Raw genomic sequence first — 24,949 nt, forward strand, 5'->3', positions numbered from 1 at the left:
AGGACACGAGATGTGTTCCTGTGATTGATGGGGCTTTAAAACATTTGGAACAGCTGCCTGTGGCAAATCCTTCAGAGACAGTTGATCAGATTTGAAATAAATATAGCCGGATCTAGATTTTTGCTTTTTTTCCTGGAACAAATAGCAGTCTCCTCTCCCGTCTGGGATGATGGTAATTCAGGCCTAATGAGTTAAACTGAATACCATTTTTGAATGGTCAACAATTCAATGAAATGATTCATGAGGTCTAAACAGCAGCTAACAGATTGATGAGTGGGAAATGAGTGACAGATTACAGGGAGAAGTGAATGAAAATGAATGACCAGAGGGTTTAGAGGAATTTACTGTAGGTTTTCCCTCTGTTTCGACATTTAACAAAAGATGTCTTATTATTATCTAGGTGCAGGTGTCATTATTGATGCATGCAAGTGGGTATTTACCCATTTTGTTTTTTCTACTCACTTTCATGTTTCTCTCTTAAAATGAGGATTTCTGTCATGGTGTGAGTTTGTTTTGTCTTGGTTTCGTTTTAGTTCTTGTTCTGTCTTGTTTGGTTCTGTTTCCTGTTTTATTTTGAAAGGGTTCCTGTCTTGTCATGTCTTGAGTTGTACTTCCTTTGGTCCCCATCTGCCCTGATCGTGCCTGTATATAAGTCTTGTCTCTGCCTTCCTCTTGTGCTGGTCCATTAGCTTCTGGTCATGGTGTTACGTCTTCTTGTCTTAGTGTCCTTGTTCCATGTTCTTCGCCACGCCACAGTAAATTTTGTTTTGTTTTGTAATCCTGCTCGGCAGCGCCTTTTGTTTGTTTATTAAACCCTCTAGTCCCGAAACCGTTTTGCCTCCCGTCTCTGCGTCTGGGTCCTACCGGCTCTCGAGCCCCCCTAACCGTGACAATTTCACAGCAAAAGATTGTTACGCCTTGAGATTAGAAGGAACCCAGGAGCAGAAAGGACTTGAATCCAAATGTTTGGAGAATCAAAATGTTTAGTAACAAAAGGACCCAAAAACATTCATCCTGGACAGGTAGCCAGCCTGTTGCAGGCCAAAAAGTTATCATTTACACTCAGACCATTCCTCGTTCCATCTTCTGCTTTCCTTTACATTTTTTACATTTATTTTAAAACTCTTTTTCAAAGTAGATACTTCTGGATTATTTTACCCAATAAGGATCTGCTCTTTTCCAAAATGGTTTTCCCGACAGATCCCCTCATGTCAGAGCTAATACTCAACGGAAACACTGGATTGTGAATCTTATGTAAAATAACCGACATTTTTAGTGGAGGTGTTCGATATTTGCTCTGCATTGCTGCAAAACGGAGTTCATGGGGTGAAAGAATGTTCTCCACTGGTCAGACAGTTGACCCCCCACCCAGCAGGATGTCATGTTGTCCAGCAGGATTTATTGTTGGGGGTCAGCACTTCATACCCCTTGTGCTATCTTGTGGGGTCCAGATGACCCCAACCTTCCCTTTGAGGTGTTCTCCCTACCATGACAAAGGTGGATAAAGGAGGAAAGATTTCATGTAATCCATGGACACCAGTGAAGATCACAAATCATTGAAGAAAAAAGGTTCAGAGCACTGAACTGTTGGGAGTTGGGTCTAGATGACCCAACTCCCAATGTTAAAGTGCCTATGATAGCACAAGGGTGACTGGAGTTGGAGTGGAGGAGTTGCTGGGTGCAAATCTGCATGCATGAAAGATGGAGGAGGTAGGTAGCAGCTAAACACAAACACTTTCAAATCAACACCGACCAGTGCTATTGAGCAGTGACTGTCAAATAGTGATAGTGGGGGGGGGACAAAAAAAAACAAAGAAAACAGTAAAAATAAAAATGTGCAAAGAGCTTAGAAGAAAACCCTGTGGAACACCAGTGAGAGCTGGATTCCTTCATAAACGTTTTTGAAACATGCAGCAGGAAAGGGTTTATCTCTCGTCAGATCTGTCTTTCCTTCCTGTGTTCTGATGGGTTCTCTTTTGCTTTTTCAGGATTGTTTTGCGCCCCAGCTCTAACATAGAACGATGTCATTCTTCTTCTCTTGGATCGGCAGGTTAAACATTTCCTGAGTGTTTTTTTGCTTTTTAAAAACACATTAATCTCTAAAATATTTGGAAAAATCCCATTTCTGTGATCAAGGTGTTTGATTTTTTGATCAGACTGTCATGCTGCTCCAGGGAGGCACAGCAGCACACAGACATCATCCGTCACCCCCGCTCTTCCCACAAGCCGACCAACTTTAGAAAATTTCAACATTGTTTCCTTTGTTCGTGTTTCAAGGACATGATCAGCCACCACTCAGTGTGCAAATGAGGCTACGAGGGAGCTGGTGAATGAGAGGCTTGGTACATTTTTTATTTCGAAACATCTTATTAAACCTTGAAGCACAAATGTGCTTTAGAAAAGCACCTGGGAAAGAGGAGGAGGAAGCTGGCTGCCATTTGGCAGAAACTGTGGTTTGATGAGTAAAAGAAAGCAAAAGGAATTGAGAAAGTATATTTATATGTAAGCTAAAGGTGGAAAGATTTCATGTAATCCATGGACACCAGTGAAGATCACAAATCATTGAAGAAAAAAGGTTCAGATCACTGTCTAGTGGGTCTAGATCAGTGTTTTTCAACCTTTACTGAGCCACGGCACACTTTAACCTTAAAAAAAATCCCGCGGCACACCAGCATCCAAAAATTAAAAAAAAAGGAGAAACTCGTAGTCTGTATTGATCTATAGCCCCTCCGCAATCTCACATGCATTTTTGAGATAATTGTTGCAGAAAAAGCTGGAAACTGCAGCTGTTTTTTTCTAAAAGATGCAATAAAAGATAAGTTAGAAGATTTAAAAACAGTTTGATGTGTGTTCGTTGGTTTCAAGACGTTTAACAACAGATCTCCTTTTGCGCTGTCACTCTCACAACCCAATGCATCATGGGAAATGTAGTGCATAAAACGGCCGAAGATCGGTTTTCGGAGCTTCATTGTTTTGTTCACTTGTTCCACGGTCTGATACCGGATTCTGTGCAAAGCTACACCGCTAAAGACGAACTTTAGCTGGTATTTTTGTTAGAACTGAGCGACTTTACGAGCTAAATCGGGACAAGGAAGGGAAGATTTTAACCACTTCTGATTGGTCAGACTAATGACATGTGATTAAGGCTTCAAGAATGATTGGCGGAGACAGTTAAAGGGACGGGACTTTTCCAAAGTACAGCCGAAGGTGCAGCTGAATCGCGGTACCTTATCAAAATGTCTTTAATAAAATAAAATAAACGCAAAGAAAAAGTATTTTATGATCTTTTATATTCCTAACTCCTCAGTGTTTTATCAGGGCCTGTTTGGATGAACAGAGAGCTGAAATCATGGAGATGGAAAATGTTTTTAGATCAGTTAATGAGGGCAATTTCCCACGGCACACTTGACCATCTCTCACGGCACACTAGTGTGCCGCGGCACACTGGTTGAAAAACACTGGTCTAGATGACCCAAATCCCAATGTTAAAGTGCCTAGGATAGAACAAGGGTTAATGGTGCATAACAGTGGGTTCTGCTGTTTACTTGGTCAGGCTTGGATATATATATCTGACGGTAGAATTCACACAGACTGATTAAACTGAACAATAGAAGATTGGAAAAACATTCTCTGGTCCGATGAGTCTCCATTTCTGCTGCCACATCTGGATCGTCGGGTCAGAATTTTCAGCAATAGGAAAGCATGGATCCATCCTGCCTTGTATGAATAGTTCAGGCCGGTGGTGGTGGTGTCATGGTTTGGGGGATATTTTCTTGGCAGACTTTGGGCCCCTCAGTACCAATCGATCATGGTGCCACAACCTACCTGAGTATCGTTGCTGACCATGTCCATCCCTTTCTGACCACAGTGGACCATCTTCTGATGGTCACTTCCAGCAGGATAAGGTTTCATGTCAGAAAGATGGAATCATCTCAGACTGGTTTCTAGAACATGACAATGAGTTCTCTGGACTCAAACGGCCTCCACAGTCACCAGAACCCAGTAGAGAACCTTTGGGATGTGGTGGGACGGGGGAGATTGACATCATGGATGTACAGCTGACAAATCTGCAGCAACTGCAATATGTTTTGTGTCAATATGGACCAAACTTTCTGAGGAATGTTTCCAGAACCTCGTTAAATCAATGCCACCAAGGATTAAGGCAGTTCTGAAAGCAAAAGGGGATCCAACTCGGTACTAGCAAGGTGCATCTGATAAAGAGGTTGGTGTGTATAAGATATGTTGGGACATGACTTACACTGACATACACTTTAACACTCCTATACTGATTTTAGTAATCACTTTGTATGTTATTAATTGATATGAAATACTGTTTTATTACATTTTGAACACCGGTTTACTCCACATCTAGTAACTTTTCCACCACTTTTTAAATAGACTGACTATATCTTATATGTGCTTTGTGTTATTGTTTGTGGTTTTTAATAAGTATAATGCTTCAATCTCATTGTACTATGCACAATGACATAAAGCAACTCTAATCTAATCTAAAGTATAAATTCAGTACTTATATAAAGTACTGGCATGTTTCTGTTTACAGCAACTGTTTTTCTTTCATTTTACACTTGACCCTTTTTTCTTGATGAAAGCCTTCTGGATGTGATTGTTTTCCTATTGCAGTAGTTTCAAGCTATGATGTGTCATGCTGAGTTTCCTCTCACTGTTTTTTACCCCAACATGAACCTTGAAATTGGAGAGCCCATTACCTTGATTTTCCTGCTTCCTGTGTGCAGTTTTCATTCCGGGTTCAGCTCTAATTATCACAGCAAATGAATTTCTTTTCTCTATTTCACTAATGACTGTTTTACAATCAAAAACTGAATAGAAAAAAAAAAGCTTATTCGTCTCTGTGTGATTTAGTTGAGACAAAACCTTTGTCTGGAAATTAAGTGACTTATTGGTGGATTTCAGAATAAAATATCGGCTAAATTAAATAATTATGTCAGGTACAGTTTTACTTTCTAAGTGTGCAGATTGCATGTTGTAACAGCTGCCTCACATTTAATTGGCTGTGAGGCATGGAGGACTCAAATGTCATTGGGGAGCATTGTTCACCTGTGCAGCTCAAAACTGCACAGCGGCGTTCGCTCTGCATAACAGCCTGCAGCGCTGAGTCTGTCAGAAATCTGACCTTGGCTGTTTGGAAAACCATTCGTAGCCGTCATCCCGCTGTGTTTACACACACACAATTTAGTAACCCTTGTGCTATCCTAGGCACTTTAACATTGGGAGGTGGGTCATCTAGACCCACTAGACAGTGCTCTGAACCTTTTTTCTTCAATGATTTGTGATCTTCACTGGTGTCCATGGATTACATGAAATCTTTCCACCTTTATCCACCTTTGTCATGGTAGGGAGAACACGTCAATGGAAGGGGGGGGTCATTTAAGATAGCACAAGGGGTTAACCAAGTGCACATTTTGGATAAAGTTATCAGAAAAATGTGTTTACATGTGTTGCAGCATCAGAAGCTACTGCACTGCGAGAAGGCCTGGTTCAAATCCCAGCTGGGACCTTTCTGTTCTCATCGTCCATGCATACGTTTTCTCCAGACGCTCCAGCCTTCTTCAACAGCCCAAAAACAACCTTCATAGGTTTAAATTTATGAATCTAAATAGTCCGTAGGTGGGGTTGTGTGGCCCTGCTAAAAACTGGCATCCTGTCCAGGATGAATCTAATATTTGCCAAACAGTAACTTGGACAAGTTCCAGCAACCCAATGACCCTAAAAAGGATTCAGTAAGTTCTGGAAAAGGATGGATGGATCTTCTGAATAAACCTTCAGCTATTACTCTTGGCTTTGCAAAGCCCAAAGCTCTGCCTGTCTGGAGTAAGGCGTCTAATCCTGTTCAAGAACTGGTCAAATTGCCTGATTCAATTCAATTTCAATAGCCAAAGTAATCATTCTATCATCACCAGTTGGCTGCTAAATGGTGTATGCATGATTCTATTGATATTACTTGAATGACTAAAACATCTGAAGTTGGGCTGGAAGCAGATAAAAAAGGGACTGAATGACAAACTTCAGACCTGCCTCACCTTTTGTGTCGCCCTGTTTTTTCCTCTACTCTCCTGTGCTACAATAAAGCTTGTGTGCTCCATCAAAGTGGAGGTGTATCTCTTTTCCTTATTGCTCTACAGCTAGTTAACGTTTTATCAACTGCAACTTTCTTTCCTTGTCGGTCGGTTTTACATTCATCTACAGGAAAATCCCATGAAGGACGGAGCCTCCAGTGCCAAAAACACTTATAAATTCCACCTGGACAGTCCTGGCAGGGCATAACCGAAATCACAGTGGTGCCTCTCATGCTGCAACTGCAGGTTTTAATTTTCCTGTTTTATTCAGACCAAATGCCAACAAAAATTCAGAACTATTAACAATGTCAAGGAACTTTTCAATAGGTGTAATCAACCAGCACAAGACTGCATTGGGCTGCATCCATTTCAAATGAGCTGAAGAAAGAAGGGAGAAGTAAAAAACTGACCAAAATATGCCAGCTCACAAGGTTACACTGTCTACCTGTTCTGAGAACAATGACAAAGGATTACACGCATGGAGAATATCTTCAAAGCAGTTTTGTTGCAGTCACTTTGGAAATCACAGCTGTCGACATAACCTTTTCAACCCTCATGTTTTTGGCTGATTTAGTGATGCAGAGTGTGATGTGGAACCAGGTGACATCCTATCTCAGCTGCAGTTGTCTCCAGAGCCACAGCACTTTTCCTTTGAACTGCTCCTCAAACAGCAATCACCTACAAAGGGCACATCAGTGCATGAAGGCAGAAGTGAAACAAGAAGCAGCACTCGTAGACTCCATGAATGCGACCGGCACGTCTCTGTACTTGTGAGTACCACACGACTAAACTGGATCACAGCTAACAAACACTGGGAGGAGATTTACCCCGTTTCTCACAAAAAACATCATTTTGGAAGTTACCACTAGATTTAAGGGTTATTTGTCTGATGAACACAATGAGGCAGAATACGTTTTTTTAAGCTAAGGGTCAGGGTTTAATGGAGGTTTGGTAACGTTAACAGTATCAGTGTGTGAATCAGTGAATGGGACTATGATTGTAAAGCACTTTGGACCTTCTAAGAGGGAGTAATTAAAATGTAGCTTTATATTTTGAGTAAATCCAATTACTGTCAGTCAGTTCTGATGAGTAAGGGCTGCAAGCTACGGCGTTGAAAAAAAATGCACATGAAAATAATGACAAATGAATTGTGTTTGTAGGCATGTTGTCTCTCTGCCTTACTCTAGGTGTGTGTGTGTCTGTGTGTGTGTGTGTGTGTAAGTGAGTGGGGCTGGGTGGGGGTGGAGGGTTAGGCACTTAAAGGTTTGGGTTTCAGGTTTTTCCAACCTCCTAAGATGCAATAAACACTTGTTTTATTTTGACTTGAATGTCAGCTTCCATGAAATACGGTAAGGGAGGATTAATGATTATCATTAATTATAATAAACGGGCCTGTCAAGACCACAATTATTTTGTTGCCACACAAATTGGCCCTTTATACAAACAGCATTGCAGTAAGGCGGGGGACTCGCCAGTTTATTATTTGTGCACTCCTGCGTTTGGGTTTCTTACCCACAGAGGGACGTGTGAGTCAACCTAAAGACATTATCCGCCAATTTTAACCGCACCTTAGACATTTAGGGCCCCTTGGTGGTGAGGGTGAGGGGACATCACTGTGAGTAATCAGGAGATGTCCCCTCAGTGCCCTACCCGCCTCAGTGCCCTACCCGCCAATTTTAACTGCACCCCCTTAGTATTCAATTCAATTCAATTCAATTCAATTTTATTTGTATAGCCCAAAATCACAACAACAGTCGTCTCGATGGGCTTCGAAGTAAAACATGAACTCAAAAGGATCACGAATACAAAGAGTTCAATAGGAAAATACTAAAATGAACTAACAAACTGACTAAGCTATACTGGCATCCCTGCCCTTAGACCCCCCTTCGCGGTAAGGAAAAACTCCCAAAAAAAACGGATTCCGGAAAAAACGAAGAAACCTCAGGGGTGCCCACATGAGGGAGGGATCCTCCCCCAGGACGGACAGGCGATTTACCAGAACTCTTAGAGAAGAATTAACTTATCTAAATCTACAACTACATATATAAAAGTCCAGCAGACGAGCTTCATCCAGATGGAGTTGGGGGGACAGTCAAGGGCGCGAGTCGAGCCGGAGACAGGAACCACAGCCAGGTGTAGGAGCAGGAGCAAAGGCGAGGTAAACGGTCAGGAACTGGAGCACGGATGAGCCAACTGGAGTCTGGAAGCACTCCCACTCCCCAGGAGGGGAGAGGAAAAGAGGGACAATACATGAATCACTGCACCAAACAGAGGCATGGAGAACTAAATGATAAATTATGATCAAGAATAGAGGAGAGGAAGGGTAGAAGTAAAAAAGGAAAGAGGACAGAACCCCAGTGCACCATAGTTACCCCAGCTTCAACTTCTAGCAGCCTTTTAAAAGAAATAGTTATTATTAAGTTTAATTTAAACAAATTAACATTAAGTTAAATAATCTCTGAATACTAACTATTCTGACAATAAGCCTGTCCAAAGAGGAATGTTTTCAGTCTAGCTTTGAATGTAGAAACTGAGTCGGCCTCTCTTACATGAGCTGGGAGTTTATTCCATAAGGCAGGGGCTTGGTGGCTAAACGCTCTACCTCCAACCGTACTTTTACTAATTCTAGGAACCACAAGCAGTCCTGCATTTTGCGAGCGAAGTGTTCTGATTGGTTGGTAAGGGACTATGAGGTCCTTAATATAGGACGGGGCCATTCCATGTAAGGCCTTATAGGTTAACAGGAGGATCTTGAACTTAATTCTAGAATCAACTGGGAGCCAATGGAGCGAAACTAACACAGGAGTGATGTGATCTCTTCTGCTGGTTCCAGCTAACAATCTAGCTGCTGCGTTCTGAACAAGCTGGAGACTTCTTAAGGAACGCTTAGGACACGCTGCTAACAAGGAGTTACAGTAATCCAGTCTAGACGTAACAAATGCATGGATGAGTTTTTCAGCATCACTCTTAGAAAGTATATTTCTGATCTTAGCAATATTCCGCAGGTGAAAAAAGGCAGTTCTACACGCCTGAGATATATGAGCCTTAAATGATAAATCCTGGTCAAGTAAAACCCCAAGGTTTCTAACTGTGGAATTGGGGGCTATACTTACACCATCCAGGGAGACTATCTGAGCAGACAGAGCATCTCTGAGGTTTTTAGGACCAAGTATAATGACCTTGTGGCAATGATGAGAAGACAAGTCTTGACTTCGATACGTGAAGCTTTATTCACTCATATGCCAGACCGAAATAAAGCGGGCAAATCATCTTATATATGAACACTGAATCAGACCACGCCCATAGCAACTGCAAAGCCTGTTGGGTGTGAAGCCCAGAGGCAAGGATAACCCCACACAGCCCCCCCCCCGAACACCCAGAAAGGAACTCAACTGTCAAAACCCAGTCTGCAAGGGCGTTTAATGAGTCTGCCAAAACGGCTATGTCGACCCGCAGCCTGTGGAGCCAACTGTGGGACGCTGTTTGTAGAGCGTGGCAGATCTGGGGGTCTGGAAGGAGGACGCCCCCGGCGAGGAACTCGAGCTGGCTGCACAGCGTCGCCTGTCAACACAAACGCTGGTTTAAGCCGGTCCACTGTCACAAAGTCTCTGCGCCCACCCATGTCCAGGAAAAAACATTTGTCCCCCTTCTCCAGGACACGAAACGGACCATCGTAGGGGGGATGAAGGGGCGAGCGGTGGGCGTCATGTCGGACAAAAACAAACTGGGCTGACTGGAGCGATGCAGGCATAAATGACCGTGGGACGCAGTGGTGCACGGGGCCAGGAGCCGACGGTAAACGGGGGCCCGGGGCAGACGACTCTAATAAAAACTCCCCAGGAATTCGGAGCGGCTGTCCAAACACTAACTCAGCGGAGGACGCGTCTAGGTCGGTCTTAGGAGCTGAGCGTAGCCCAAGTAGGACCCACGGCAAACGATCCAACCAACAGTCATCTGTGAGCGCTGCACGGAGGGCAGCCTTAAGAGAACGGTGGAAACGCTCGCACAACCCGTTCGCTTGAGGATGATAAGCCGCAGTACGGTGCACCTGCACCCCTAAAGATCGCGCCATTCCCGACCAAAGCTCCGAAGTGAACTGGGGGCCCCTGTCTGAAGTAATGTCTGACGGTAGACCAAAACGGGCAACCCAGGCAGAGAGAAAAGCACCAACCACGTCAGCAGATGTAGTGGAGGACAGAGGAACTACCTCAGGCCACCTGGTGGTCCGATCCACCATTGTTAATAAATGTGTGAAACCCTTCGAGGGAGGCAGTGGGCCAACCAAGTCCACGTGAACGTGGTCAAAACGCTTGGCTGGGATCGGGAAAGGTTCTAGGGGGGCTTTTGTGTGCCGGTGAACTTTGGCGCGCTGACATGCAACGCAAGCCGCGGCCCAGCCCTTCACATCCTTACGCAACCCAGGTCACACAAAACGGGAACTAACCAGCTTTACAGACGCACGTTCACCTGGGTGGGAGAGGGAGTGAACAGATTCAAATATGCGCTGCCGCCACCCAGCAGGAACCACCGGCCGTGGCCGTCCTGTGGAAACGTCACACAGGAGAGTTAGACCACCATCTTGCCACACAATATCCTCAAGCTTGAGGCCCGAACTACCAGAGCGGAGGGCAAGAATATCTGCATCACCAGGCTGCTCGGCGGCCATAGCAGAAAAATCCGTCCCAACAAGCACCGGGGAGACGAGTACGCGTGAGAGGCAGTCAGCAACGGTGTTGGACTTTCCGGCTACGTGACGTATGTCAGTCGTAAACTCAGAAATGGCCGCCAGATGGCGCTGTTGGCGCGCAGACCAAGGTTCACTCACCTTAGCCATGGCAAACGTAAGTGGTTTATGATCCACATAGGCAACGAAAGAACGTCCTTCCAACAAAAAACGGAAATGTCGAGTTGCCAAATACAGAGAAAGCAACTCGCGGTCAAAAACACTATACTTGCGTTCCCGAGTCTGCAACTTGCGGCTAAAAAATGCAAGAGGCTGCCAAGCGCCCGCCACTCGCTGCTCTACCACAGCACCCACTGCTATGTCTGAAGCGTCAGTAGTCAGCGCGATCTCAGCATCTGGGTCTGGGTGCGCGAGGAGTGCAGCCTTTGCTAAGGCTGACTTAGCTCCGTCAAATGCAGCAACACGGTCTGGGGTCCAATCCACAGGGTCTGTGGCTTTCTTTGAACGCAAACTGTCATAAAGCGGTTGTAACAGGTGGGCAGCCCGGGGAATGAACCGGTTGTAAAAGTTCACCAAACCCCAAGAACTCCTGTAGGGACTTAACCACTTCAGGACGGGGAAATTTTGCCACGGCCTGAACTTTGGTGGGAAGAGGAACCGCACCCTGTGCTGAAATTCGATGGCCCAAAAAATCAATGGCTGACAAACCAAACTGGCATTTAGCCGGGTTAACGATCAAGCCGTGGGTTTCCAACCGCTGGAAAACTTCCTTTAGGTGCATGAGATGCTCTTCAGGGGAGGGGCTGGCCACCAAAATGTCGTCTAGATAGACGAACACGAACTCGAGACCGCGTAGCACGGAGTCCATTAACCTTTGAAAGGTTTGGGCTGCACCTTTTAGACCGAAGGGCATGCGCAGGAACTCAAAAAGACCAAAAGGAGTGATCACTGCAGTCTTAGGCACGTCTTCTGCCCGCACAGGAACCTGATGGTAACCGCGCACCAGGTCCACTTTGGAAAAAATTGAGGCGCCGCACAAACGAACCGAGAAATCCTGAATGTGGGGAATGGGATAACGGTCAGGTGTTGTAGCGTCGTTCAGACGGCGAAAATCCCCGCACGGGCGCCAGGAACCATCTGCCTTGGGCACCATGTGGAGGGGCGACGCCCACGGGCTGTTAGAGCGCCTCACGATACCCAGACTTTCCATGGTGGCGAACTCCTCCTTAGCGATGGAGAGTTTTGCCGCATCGAGGCGCCGTGCACGAGCAAAAACTGGCGGGCCCTTAGTGGGGATGAAATGCTCCACGCCGTGCTTAGCCACAGTGGAGGAAAAGGCGGGGGTGGTCAAGGATGGAAACTCAGCCAACAAACTCTGAAAAACGTCATCGCATGACAAAAAATGCGCGCGCATGACAGGCCCAGACCCCCCAGCTGCACATGGGACAGTGGCAAAAGTGATCGCGTCTATTAGTCTGCGGTTAGCCATGTCCACCAACAAACTATGTGCACACAAAAAATCTGCACCGATAATGGGAACAGAAACGGAGGCAACGACAAATTCCCAATTGAACTTACGTCCATGAAAACATACAGTTGTCCTTTTGGTCCCAAAAGTCCCGATAGCAGATCCGTTAGCCGCACACAGCGGCGGTCCACCGGTGGACATCTCTGAGCCGGAGGGGGGAACCAAACTCTTCTGGGCGCCAGAGTCCACCAAGAAACGACGTCCGGAGCAAGAGTCCGTAACAAACAGCAGCTCTCCACGTTCGCCAGCACTCACAGCTGCTACCGAGTGCCGGCTGCTGCGTTTCCCGAACTCAAAAACGCACAAGGCGGGACACAGCGCTTTGCTTTCCTTCCGAACCTCTGATGGAAACGGCACAGGGAGGTCCCGCGGCGCGCGCCCTCGCCGACTGCAGACACCGATACCGGATCGTCCTCCGTCTCCTGCAAGTGGGCATCAGACGTCACGTGCTGCACGGCGAAACGCCTGGTAGCCAGCAGAACTCGGTCCGCTTCCTCAGCCAGTCCTCTGTAATCTCCCGCCGCCAGGCGAGGAGAGTTGGCCAAAGCCGCGCGCACGGGCGGCGGGAGCTGCCGCAAAAAAATGTGCGGGAAAAGAAAACCGCCCTCATCCGAGCCGAGCAGCGAGAGCATGCTGTCCATCAAGTCCACAGCCGAACTGTCTCCCAGGCCCGACATGCTGAGGATCTTCTCTGCTCTCTCTGAAGCAGACAGGCTGTATCTCCGCAGCAGAAACTCCTTCAGAGCCGCGTACTTCTCCTGCGGGGGCGGGCTGCGCAGCAGCGGCATTGCCCTGCGTGTGGACTGCTGATCCAGAGCAGCCACCACCAAGTAGTACCTGGCGTCATCCGTGTGCACCCCGCGCAGATGAAAAAGGGCTTCGACATGTTGGAACCAGGAGGCGGGATCGCTCTGCCAGAACTCGGGCAGCTTCACGGCGGCGGCAGCTAGCATGGCCGGGTCCCCGCGCGCGGGAGATGGCGAGGTCACTGAAGATGACGTTGAAACTCGCGCGTCTGCTGTCTCCTGGTTCATTATTCACAATTGGGGTCACCAATGTGGCAATGATGAGAAGACAAGTCTTGACTTCGATACGTGAAGCTTTATTCACTCATATGCCAGACCGAAATAAAGCGGGCAAATCATCTTATATATGAACACTGAATCAGACCACGCCCATAGCAACTGCAAAGCCTGTTGGGTGTGAAGCCCAGAGGCAAGGATAACCCCACAACCTCAGTTTTTTCTGGGTTCAAGAGGAGGTAATTAATTGTCATCCAGGTCTTGATGTCACTGATGCAGGCGTTCAGTTTCTCTATCTGGTCATTCTGGTCAGGCTTCATGGATAAATACAACTGCGTATCGTCGGCATAACAATGAAAATTAGTGCTGTGTTTCCTGATTATGTTTCCTAGGGGTAACATATAAAGCGTAAACAGGATCGGTCCCAAGACTGAGCCCTGTGGGACTCCATAGTTGACTCGAGTGCACTGAGAGGAATGGCCATTTACATTAACGAACTGATACCTATCGGACAGATAGGATTTAAACCACTGGAGAGCAGATCCTCTGATCCCTATGTCCTGCTCTAGTCTATGGACTAAAATACTGTGGCTGATAGTGTCAAAGGCTGCACTGAGGTCCAACAGGACCAGAATAGAAAGTAGTAGCCTTTTCTGAGGCCAATAACAAGTCATTAGAGACTCTAACTAGTGCAGTTTCCGTACTGTGGTGAGGTCTAAACCCCGACTGAAAGTCTTCAAAGTGGCTGTTGTCCTGTAGGTGGCAGTAAAGCTGCTTAACTACAACTCTTTCTAGGATTTTAGAAATAAAGGGCAGGTTTGATATCGGTCTATAGTTGGCCAAGATGCTAGGATCCAAACTGGGCTTTTTCAGAAGAGGTTTAACAACTGCATATTTAAAAGACTGTGGCACGTAACCCGTTTCCAGAGAGGCATTTATCATTGTTAATATGGGATCATTAATTAGGGGAAAAGTTTCTTTAAAAAGTCTAGTGGGAATTGGGTCTAACAGACACGTTGAGGATTTGGAGGACGTAATAATTGATGTTATTTCCGCTTGATCCACAGCAGTGAAGCAGTCTAATGTTACAGAGGTTTCTATGGATGTCTCCATTTCTACCGCTTCAGCCTGTTCTGGGCTGATAGTAGGAATAACTTGATTTAACTTATGTCTAATATTTGAGATTTTACTATCGAAAAATGTAAGAAAATCATCAGAGCTGAGAGAAACAGGAACATGTGGTTCTACTGAGCTCTGACTGCGAGTTAATTTAGCTATAGCTATAGCTATAATTTAGCTATAGTACACACACCCTTTACTCCTCAAAATATACATTCAAACATAAACACACACACACATGATAACACACACCCTCACAAACACACACGCACACACATTTTGCAAGGAAGGTGGGACCTTGGACCATCTGTCCCCTACCCCATCCCTGGTGGGGGGTACTGTGTCGTGGGTACAGTGGCCGTGTCCCCTGGGTGCCAGCTTCCTGGGCCCGGCGGTGCTCTCTCCGCACGGGGGGGTTCACATTGCACCTGAGCCAGGGGTGTCCGTATCCCTGTGGGGTGGGTTCTGGTCCTTGCCCCTGAGCCCCGCCAAACTTCCAACTGTGGCCGAGCCTGGTCGGGCCATGTCTACAACAACCCTTGTGGGCCCCCTTCTCCCTGGGGTGATCTCCTCCTGGGCGGGGGCGGCTGGCCCCTGTCTTGCACCTTTCTGGATCAACCGTGGGCCTGGTGGATGGCTGCCTAGAGTGCGGAGCGGGTCTCCCTTGGGGGGTCCTGGCTCGTACCTGGGGTTGGGGCAGGGGGATGCCCAAAACTCCTGGGTGGTGATGGGGTGCTCGTCTGATTGGGCTGGGGAGGCACTCTCTTTCCCCCCATGCCTCCCTGCTCTCTGGCTCTGGGGGCCTCACGTCGGTCCTGCTGGCCCTGGCCTGGATGGCGCCCCCGGGGGGCGGTTGTTCTCTGCCTGCTGCCGTGTGGAATTGGGGGGGCTCTGGCTGCCGCTGCGGCGGGGGTCTTGGTGTGGGGGGTGGCTGGGCACTCTCCCTCCTTCTTTTCACATTCCACCATCCATTTTAGAAGAACATAAACACTCACCTGAGCACAGGTGTTAGCTCACCTTTGCACTAATAGTTTGCATAATTGAATGAATGAAATATTTCACACTAGTTGGTTTGAAGGCATAGGTATTCGTGTGTGAACACTATCTGTTTTGTGTACATGTTGATATGTGGACATTTTTGCAGCTAGCAGGTGTGTTGATAACATTTGAGTGTGAGTGTGGACAGGCCCCGCCCTTTTTGTACTACATTAGAACCTTACCATAATGATAAACAACCAGTAAACTTGTTGCTTTATGCTGCTTCATGGTCTTATTAGACATTATATTTGACAGCCATATATAACAGGTGATGATATCATTTCCAAATTCCTTCTGTGCATACAACTGTGAGACAGACATAGATATCATTTCATGTTTATTATTCAATTACCGGAATGAAGCCCATTGAGACGACTATTGTTATGATACTGGGCTATACAAATACAATGGAATTGAATTGAATCAGTTTGTGGTGTTACGCTGTGGAACTCACTTAACATATAAACTATGCATAAACACAGTCCAAGTGAAAAAAGAGTAGATAGATGGACAGCATTTACGTTTACTTAAACTGTAAATGAGATCAGTTTGTGAGTTTTGAAAAGAATGGCTGTTTCCATTTTTATTATTATTATTTGTTGTTGTCATGTTGTGTTGATGTAGGAGTACACATAAGATCATTTCCTTCTCTCTGACTCATATTATTCATTGTTTGTTTTGTAATATCTTAATGGCATAATTAAGTTGGCGTGACCAAGGACAATAAATATTCATCAAGTCTGTCAAATACTTTAGGAAAAGTTGAAATAGATCCCAAATAGATCCCAAGGATAGAAAATGTGCCTGTTTCTGTGGGATTTAAACAAATTAGTAAAATTTGAATAATTTTAGACTACACATTTTTTCCAAGGAAAGAAAGTTTGCTAATAAGCTCATTCATTTTGTTTTTATTAATCAAGACATTACATGTTGAGTATTCTTTGCTTTATTTGTTAATGTTGTGTTTTCTCTGTCGTACTTTGACCCTCAAACAGTTTGTAACGCAGAAACTGCCGCCTTCAGTTCAGACCTACAGGTTTGGTTCTTTGTTCTGACCGTGTCTGCGTATTTTCCTGTCCGTTTCAAAGCAGTCAGCAGAAGGTTTTCTTTTGAACTGCTTCTGCCAAGTGTTGCTGTGATACTCTTCTTTTTGCCTTTTCTGGGGGGATTGTTGGGATGCTTCCTTTTTTTTAGTAGGCGAGATCTTAATTGTCTGCTGAGTTGCGTCTTTACTTTTTTGTTCTTTAGGGGTCACCAAAACCCCCTTTGTCTTGTCCCTGTGTGCTCATTCTAAAAGAGTCAAGAAACAGTTCTTATGACAAATCTGCTGCAGTTCCCTGACTGGTTACTCGTTTGATTCATTCAAAAGCTACTTCAGCCAGCATTCATTCATTTAGGCCCCTCCCAACAGCCTTTTCTGGACAGATAAACACATCCGCCCAACGTTAGACTCTCAATCTTTACTAAACACTATGTGAAGAGGATTTCTTGTCCTACAAACAATAACACCTTTGGCCCTAGAGCAGGGCAGCATGACATCGTTTTTTTTTTGTTGCAGGAAATCAACCTTTTTAAATTTGTGCCAAATGTGGTAATGAACATGAAAATACATGAACCTGACCTGATTTGGGTACAAATACAGATTGATAAGCAAACATTTTGTTTCCCGTTGGTCTGCAGATTATCGAGAACAGATGTGTGGACTGTGGCCCTCGTGGGAAACATGTTATTGTTCCATCAAAGAGTGGCGGGGAGACAAAACCAGACTCACCTCTCCGGAGAAGGCCTGGCCATTGAGCAGGTGTTCAGATCCCTGGCTGTCCTCGCTGCCGAAGTGTAGCCGGATCTCCTCCAGGCGATGGCTGTACGTCATGGGGCCTCCAGATATGTTAACCAGATGCTCCTTGTCCAGTCGCAGAGAGACGTGACGGCCGGTGTTGTACATCGTCCCTCCCACCTAAAGAAACACAGATCAAGAGCCACGGATCAGACGTGTGCAAAACATTCACAACTTTTGAAAATGCAATCGAGGTTCTGTACAAAATTTTGAGCCATGAGAGCAAAAACAAACTAGAAACAATGAAATCAATGTTGTGAACTTTTCTTTTTTTACTTAAATCAAAAGAAAAATGTTCTTGTTGTTTTTTGTTTTTACTCATGTGAGCTTGGATCTGCAACCGGAGGCTCCAGAAACACTCGCAGCTCATGCATCCCTCCATTGAGGGTCTTTGACTTTAAAGAAAAATGCTTCGAATGCGTGCAAACAAGTGGTTTGTAGTTTTGGCAATATTTCTGTTTTTAATAAAGTTTTGTCATCTTTGTTTAGAATTTTAACAAGTCAGATAATAGAGCAAAGTTATGGAAAAAGATTTAATCTATTAGGAAAGTGATGTCTTGTTAAAATGACCTTAAAGCATAAATTATTATCACATAATCAGTGTGTGACTGTGTGTGTGAATGTGTGTTTGACTGGGTGAATGGGTCTGTGACTGTAAAGCGCTTTGTCCTTGTAGGAAGAAAGGCGCTATATAAGTATACGCCATTTACCATAATCTCATCCTTGTTAACACAGGGTGTATTTTATTTTGAAAGGAAGTTGTATTTGCTTCTGTCAAAAGCAAAATAAGTGAAAATTGCTATATAAATAGACATTTTTTAGAACTTTCATAAATATTTAAAGGCTTGATGGCTACAGAAATGTTAAAAAGTGAGTTTTTCAGGAAGAGGAACTTTGTGGCTGTCGCTGGGTTTTGGTCAGTAAGAAACAGGCTCTTTCAGCATTAAAGGTTGCAGACCCCTGCCTTAGACCCCCTGTGGATTCTCTAAACAATGACAATGAAAAACTGAAGGAATATGAAGGACATCAGAGGATGTATCTTCTGAGCGACTGCATATTTCGGCATTTCTGCTAATTTTTGGTTGAACTCATTGACAGAGACCCAGTTAGTGCTAGTTAGTGATCCTAAGGTTGCAGGTTCGATTCCCGCCTTGCACACCCATGAGTCGAAGCGTCCTTGGGCAAGACACTGAACCCCACCTTGCCTCTGGTGGTAGGCAGGCGCCTGTGTTTGGCAGCGGAGCCGCCATCAGTGTGTGAATGTGTGTGACTGTAAAGCGCTTTGTCCTTGTAGGTAGAAAAGCACTATATAGATACACACCATTTGCCATTTACCATGCTGGATGGAGGACTTGTGAGGCTGAAATAAGGACTTTGTTCTTGTTGTCATTAGTGGTACAACACAGGAGTATATGTACTTTAGGAATTAGGGTTATTTATGATAGAAAATTGTACCTCAATAGTTCAAATTCAAATTAATTTTATTTCTAAAGCACCATTCATTTAACCCTTGTGCTATCCTAGGCACTTTAACGTTGGGAGTTGGGTCATTTAGACCCACTAGACAGTGCTCTGAACCTTTTTTCTTCAATGATTTGTGATCTTCACTGGTGTCCATGGATTACATGAAATCTTTCCACCTTTATCCACCTTTGTCATGGTAGGGAGAACACATCAATGGAAGGGGGGGGGGGGGGGGGTCATCTAAGATAGCACAAGGGGTAAAAAAAAACACCAATCCTGACTCATGCAATAAAATAATTGAATAAGCCCCTCATAATAAAAAACACAAAAAACAAACACAAGTAAAAGAGAAATGGCTAAAAAAACAAACCAAAGCTAAAAAACAGAGAACCCAGAAGGCGCCGTCCGGTCTGTCCTCCTGTTGGCTGGGGGGTCAGCATCTATGCAGCACCACACACCCCCAGCACCTCCTGCCCCACAGACCCCCAACCAACCCCCAGGTCCAATGCGCCCAACATGGGCACACCGGGTCAGGAGGACCCGGAGCAAGAGATGCCAGAGGACAAGCAGGGCCAAGGGTGAGAAAACACTGGTGAACAGTCTAGATGTAGAAGTAATAGATAGAAGAGCTAAAATCTAAAAACAGCTCAAACATGAAGATATAGATTTAAATACGTTAATGCTTGAAAAGTGCATAAAAAAAGTCTAAAACACCTGAAATATAAATGAGAAGAAGCTAAGACGTGTAAAAGAACAACTTGACTTAAAAGCATTAAACAAATAAATATGTGATAAAATAAAGTATAAAGTATAAAAGTAAAAATTCTAAATCCCACAAATGAGATCTAATTAAAAGCTGAATTAATTAGAAGCATCTTTAGTTTCTTTTTAAAAACCTTGACTGTGGATGAGGCCCTCACATAGTTCTGAGATAAATATATATATATATAGTAGAGCAGGTAAAACGTGGATTTTAACTAAGCGAGTTCGAAGACAGAAAGATGGCCTCCACTCAACATCAGCAGGTGAAGATGTCCAGATGTTTCATTTGGTTTCTGATAAAGGCTTATAAATGTTTCACTTTTTGCGATCACAGAATAAATATGTGCTGACCAGCACTGCCTTTGCCAGCAGCAGCTGTGGTTCAAACCTCAGAGGCTGTTTTGTAATGCAGTCAAACTCCACGATGAAACCAAGAGGTGTGTCTATGTGGGACTTCTGAGTCTGTAGATGCCGCTAAGTTCCACAAGATGAATTAGACGTGAAGAAGCTTTTCAGAACTGTCAAGTAAAAAGGGGCGGCACTGGCTCAGGCAGTTGAGCAGGTCGTCCAATGATCGAAGGCTCGGCGGTTCGATCCCCGCTCCCTCCAGCCAACCGTTGCTGTGTCTTTGGGCTAGACACTTCACCCTCCCTGCCTCCAGCTCCACTGGTGTGTGAATGTGTATGAACGTCCCGGTGATGGTCAGAGGAACTGTAGGCGCAGACCATCATCAAGCGTGAATGAATAATGGACACGTTGAAAACGCTTTGAGCGTCTGGAAAAGCACAGATGCATCCAATCCATTATTATTATTATTAAATAAATGTTTCTCTGAAAGGAATCATTTATTTTCTAACATCCTCAGACTTCTGTAAAGACGCTCTGCAATGACGATCATGTTTTTAACATGTTCTTGTGACATTTTACTCATAATGGACGACATAGACTGCCCGATACAGGAAACCCTTCTTACCCAACACAATTCAACTCTAAAGTAACTCACAGTGTAACAGATGACAATGTGACACAATGTGCACATTTTTGCACATTGTTACCCGTTTGTAAATCGTCTTTAAACTATACGGCCTTATTGTTTACATTCATGCTACATTTTTGTTTTTTATCTCATTGTTTTCATATTGTTCTATTTTCTCTTATGTTTAGTGCTATGGTAACACACACATTTCCCAAAGAAAATGAAGCTTAAAACAGCATTTCTGAGTGTTTCTTTATCCTAATCGAGGTGAATCAGGAACAGACAGCCTGTCGTCGTGACGAACGTGGGCCACAAGCTTCCTGCTCCGCTCCATTCCGATGCAGACAAACAGATCCGTCTTCCTCGTCTGAGCTGTACAGCTGCATAGCTCGCCATCTTTGTCGCGCCGGTAATGTCAGCATGAGGTGTGTGGGAATGGAAGCTAGCCACAAGTGGCAACAAGTCCCGCCCACAACTCAGAGGTAAATTTCTAATGATGTCCTGCCGTTCTGCAGAAACTATGTCCTAGAAAACCACCCAGATTTGGGGATTTCAGCTAAAAACGGCATCTGGGAACGATTTTACAACATATCAAAAGATGATCGGAGTGGGACTTTGATGAATGAATAATCAATCTTTTTCCTTTTCTTTTGTTAAGTTTTACAGGAAATGCTTCAGCTTTCATGATGCTAAAATTTAAATAGAAGTTTTAGTGAGTCTAGCCAGAGCCACAGCTCTCTAACTGGAAAAGTGTTGTGCCTTCTGTCTGCCAGACACACCATTCAACAAAAGGCAGCAGAGTTTGGACTTCTGTCCCATTCCTGCTTCAGCTTCAGCTCGGTAAGGAACCGCTCTTACAGGCTGAAACCGGCAAAGAAAGAACAAAAACGTGATCAGAAATGAGATTTTTAGCACTACAGTGGCTGCATTTTATTTATTTTTTCTCATCAACTGCTTCAAGGTGAGACATTGAGATTCAAGCAGCATCTTTAGTGTCCAACTCCCTCGTCTTTTTCCTCTTTTGTTCTTCTCCCTGTCTTCTTCATTACCAACCGGCTCTCAAAACTCCCGTCCTCCGTTTGGTAAATATTTTATTAAGGCTGCAAAAAAATAAATGATTTTAAAGTAGAAAAAGAGGAATGACGCAAACGGAGATAAGTGCCACGAGCGGGGGGAGAGCAGCAAGGTTTAGTTTTTTTTGGGCCGAGTAGAATTGAAAAAAGATTGCCTTCGGGGGGGGGGGTAACATGGATGTCCAAAACATTTGCTCTGACTTTTGGGTTTTATTTAGGATAAAAAAAGAATTTCTCCAGACAAACTACAACTCCATTATGCTATTAACATTTGAAACTATTATAAAAGTGTGTTTAATCCATTTAGAAAGGAATTTCCTTATTTTCTCCTACAAAAGAGCTGAGCTGATGCTCTTCATCCTAGATTATTTCTAAAAAACTATTTTGGGTTTCTATATTACAGTTGATGTTGTCCATAAATGTAGTGAAGCTAGAATTAGGAATACTTTATTTATTTAATCAGACTCTACTGGATTGCTCAAGTTGCATCGTTTGTCTTCCTCTGCATGGCACAAAGGACGAGCGCAGAAGGCAAGCAGAGCAAACGCGACATTTTTATTCACTTAGAAGCCAAAATTATTGGTAGACATTGGGAGGAGCATTTCAGGATAACTCGGTGAAATTGAGAAAAGTCACTAGTTAAGTGTTATTTCAACAAGACATCCTGTTCCTCTAAAACTAACCTGACAAAAATCTCTGGTCAAAAAAGGAGATTTAGAGTGAAGCAGAACCTCTTTTCTGCTAACAGCCTCGTCTTTGTCTTTTCTGAAATTACAGTTTCAGATTGCAGGAATGAGAGGCTGTGGAGGGAAAAACGCAAGAAAATCTCTTCTCCTCTGTCTGTGATGTTCCTGGAAAACCTAAAAGTGCTAAGTCTAGCTTTCTGGAGCCAGTAAAGGATCTTGTGAGTTTTTCAGGTACTGGTTGCATCTAAAATCACAATTTGCTCTTAGTCAAAAGAAAAAAAAGGTTTTTCTTGACGATATACCTTTTTAACTCTAATTTAAAGGAGTTAGTGACCTCAATGGTTCTTTATGTGAAAAAGACTATCAAATAAAATGAACAAATAAAAAAAATCTTTAGAGAATAGGGACAAAGTCTTTTTTGATGCCTTTCTATTGACTCTGATAATTGCTGCACAACATGAAGAATGTTTGATTATTTCAAAAGTGATGAGATTCATGCAGTTTATTGTGGTCTTGACTCTTTTATAACAGATTGATTTTAATGTTGTGTTGGTGTATTGTGGTGTAGAAATATGGACTTAAAATTTATAATTTGCTACTAAAAAAACATTTTAAAAAATAGCAGAGTTTTATGCAAGAAATGTGAGTCTTTGTCCTTATTGATAGATATTTTTTGAAGTGCAGATTTTCCTTTTATTTGAGTTAATTTCCACTAAGTAGCAAGTCTCAGCCATTTGTAAAACACACTACTGAGGACTAAAAACTGTTTTTGTAAAGGTTCTGCACATGTAGGAGCATCAGTGACGGCACTAAACACTATGAAACTATCTATTTAGTACTAAACTTTTCTAAAAGCATGCACAGAACACGACTGATGAGCTTAATTCACCAGTTTGTGTCAGTCTTTGTTTCAGGGTTTTACTGTAGTATACAACATTGTTATTATATTCATATTTAAGGTTATGTTTCAATCATTTGATTTATTGTATTTTTTTAATAAATAATATAGTTACATCTTATGATTATTATTTATACACTGATGTTATTTCTTACTCCAGCTTTTCCTCTCGGGGATTCATTGTTCTGGGGCACTACGGGCTCTGCCTGTAGGGGGTGCTGTTGCTGCGGTGCTCGGTCTCATAGGCTCTGTGGTCTAACAGCCGTAGAGGGGGCCCTGGGGGGGCGCTGTGGCAATGACCCTCATGGTCGGGCTGGGCCTTGGAAGGAATGAAATCATTTCTGCACAGCAGAACCGAGCCAGACTTTCTTTAAGCTGCGGTTCTTGTTCAGGGTTATATTGGGAGAATCTGGTGAGGGAGGGGGGCCAACTGTGTGTGATTGTCCTGTGTTTTTTGTTGTAATTAATTTTCATATGTTATGACTATTTTGTTTGCTTTTATGTAAAGCACTTTATGTTTTCAACTGGAATGAAAGACTTTACAAATAAATAAAGTTGAAAGTTTAAATGTCTGCAGGCTGCTTCAGAGAAAGGAGGGACTGTTGTTGAGTAAGCTGCAGGGAAGGAAAAATAACCTAACAGTGAAAGACGTCTGCAGAAGCATGTACCGAGAAGAAGCAGCACTTTCTCTAATTGACCATTCTTTTATCTCCTGGATCAATAATCCTTTGTGAAGGCGTTCACAGGCGCCGAGAACGGCAGAACGCCACGGAGGACGCTACAACCGACGCCTACAAACGATGAAATGCAGCTTTCCAAACGAAATGTATACCTTGGCATTTCTGGATCCGCAACACTTTAATCACGATGTTCATTTCTTATTTGAGAAGTTTTAAAAGACTCCCAATCATTTTAAACGGCTTGAATCTCATCACTTCTGGCAGAAAGGCAGTGAGAAAGGTTGACTTTTCTCGATTCTCTGGAGTCACGGCCCTCGTGAAAAATCCATGTGAGCTTTGAAAAAGGCTTTTTTATGCTTTCTTTAGTAAAAGCTAATGTGCTCTGTCAGTAGAGAACTGTGTGTATATTGAGCTTTGATTAACAGATGTAAAGCATTCAGAGAAACACCCGGAGCTGTTTTTTAATTCACTTAATGGCTTTGAATGATGCTGTGAATCTGATCGTGCGGTTTTAATGCGAATGCCTTCAGAAAAAACAAACAGTCTTTGTGCCGATCGGCAATCTCTGCTGGGGTAACAAAAAGCAGCACCAGTATTTTCCCTTTGTCTAGACACACCAAAAAAAAGGCTGAGAAGCAAAAAAATCTAAGAATGTATCCATGTTTATCAGAAGAGTGTTTATCCATTAACAAAAAAAATTAAATTAAGAAAAAAGAAATTCTTGATTGCACCGTCAAAGCTGCTGTTTCTGTTTGTGTTTTTCAGCTGTTTATGTTCCCAAACCTTGAAAAAATCGTGAAAAATGAAGATTGAGGATTTGGGCTTTTTGCTTTTTTCTCATTTTTATTTTATTCATGTTTTGGCTTCGTTGGTTTATTTTGGTTTTTGGTATTTGAGACTTTCACAGTCTAATCCCATCTTTGAATTTCCATGTCATTCATCTTCTTCAGCTCATCCAGAACCGGGTTGCGGGGGGCAGCAGTCTAAGCAAATATGTCCAGACCCCCGGCCACGTCTTGGGGGAGGCCCTGAGGTGTTCCCAGGCCAGCCAAAACACCTGGTTTCTCCAGCGTGTCCTGGGTCTTCC

General features: G+C 43.9%; 2 protein-coding genes across 2 annotated transcripts in view; both read right to left on the reverse strand.

Moving 5' to 3' along the window:
• Positions 1–24,949, reverse strand: part of ca10a (carbonic anhydrase 10 (inactive)a) — a 319,591-nt gene that overhangs the window by 40,013 nt on the left and 254,629 nt on the right. The window contains exon 4 of the mRNA XM_023949200.2: positions 17,258–17,443. Within this exon, the coding sequence (XP_023804968.1) occupies positions 17,258–17,443 (186 nt within the window). The remainder of the gene's footprint in view (positions 1–17,257; positions 17,444–24,949) is intronic.
• On the reverse strand, positions 9,307–13,341 carry LOC144987873 (uncharacterized). Its single transcript, XM_078937571.1, has 2 exons — positions 12,358–13,341; positions 9,307–9,656 (listed from the first exon to the last, which is right to left on the reverse strand). Exon 1 carries the CDS (start codon positions 13,339–13,341, stop codon positions 12,568–12,570), a length of 774 nt encoding a protein of 257 aa, XP_078793697.1. The 3' UTR covers positions 9,307–9,656; positions 12,358–12,567.

Source organism: Oryzias latipes, chromosome 19 (genome assembly GCF_053564925.1).
Source record: "Oryzias latipes strain Hd-rR chromosome 19, Olatipes_Hd-rR_3.1".
Taxonomy (NCBI): Eukaryota; Metazoa; Chordata; class Actinopteri; order Beloniformes; family Adrianichthyidae; genus Oryzias; species Oryzias latipes.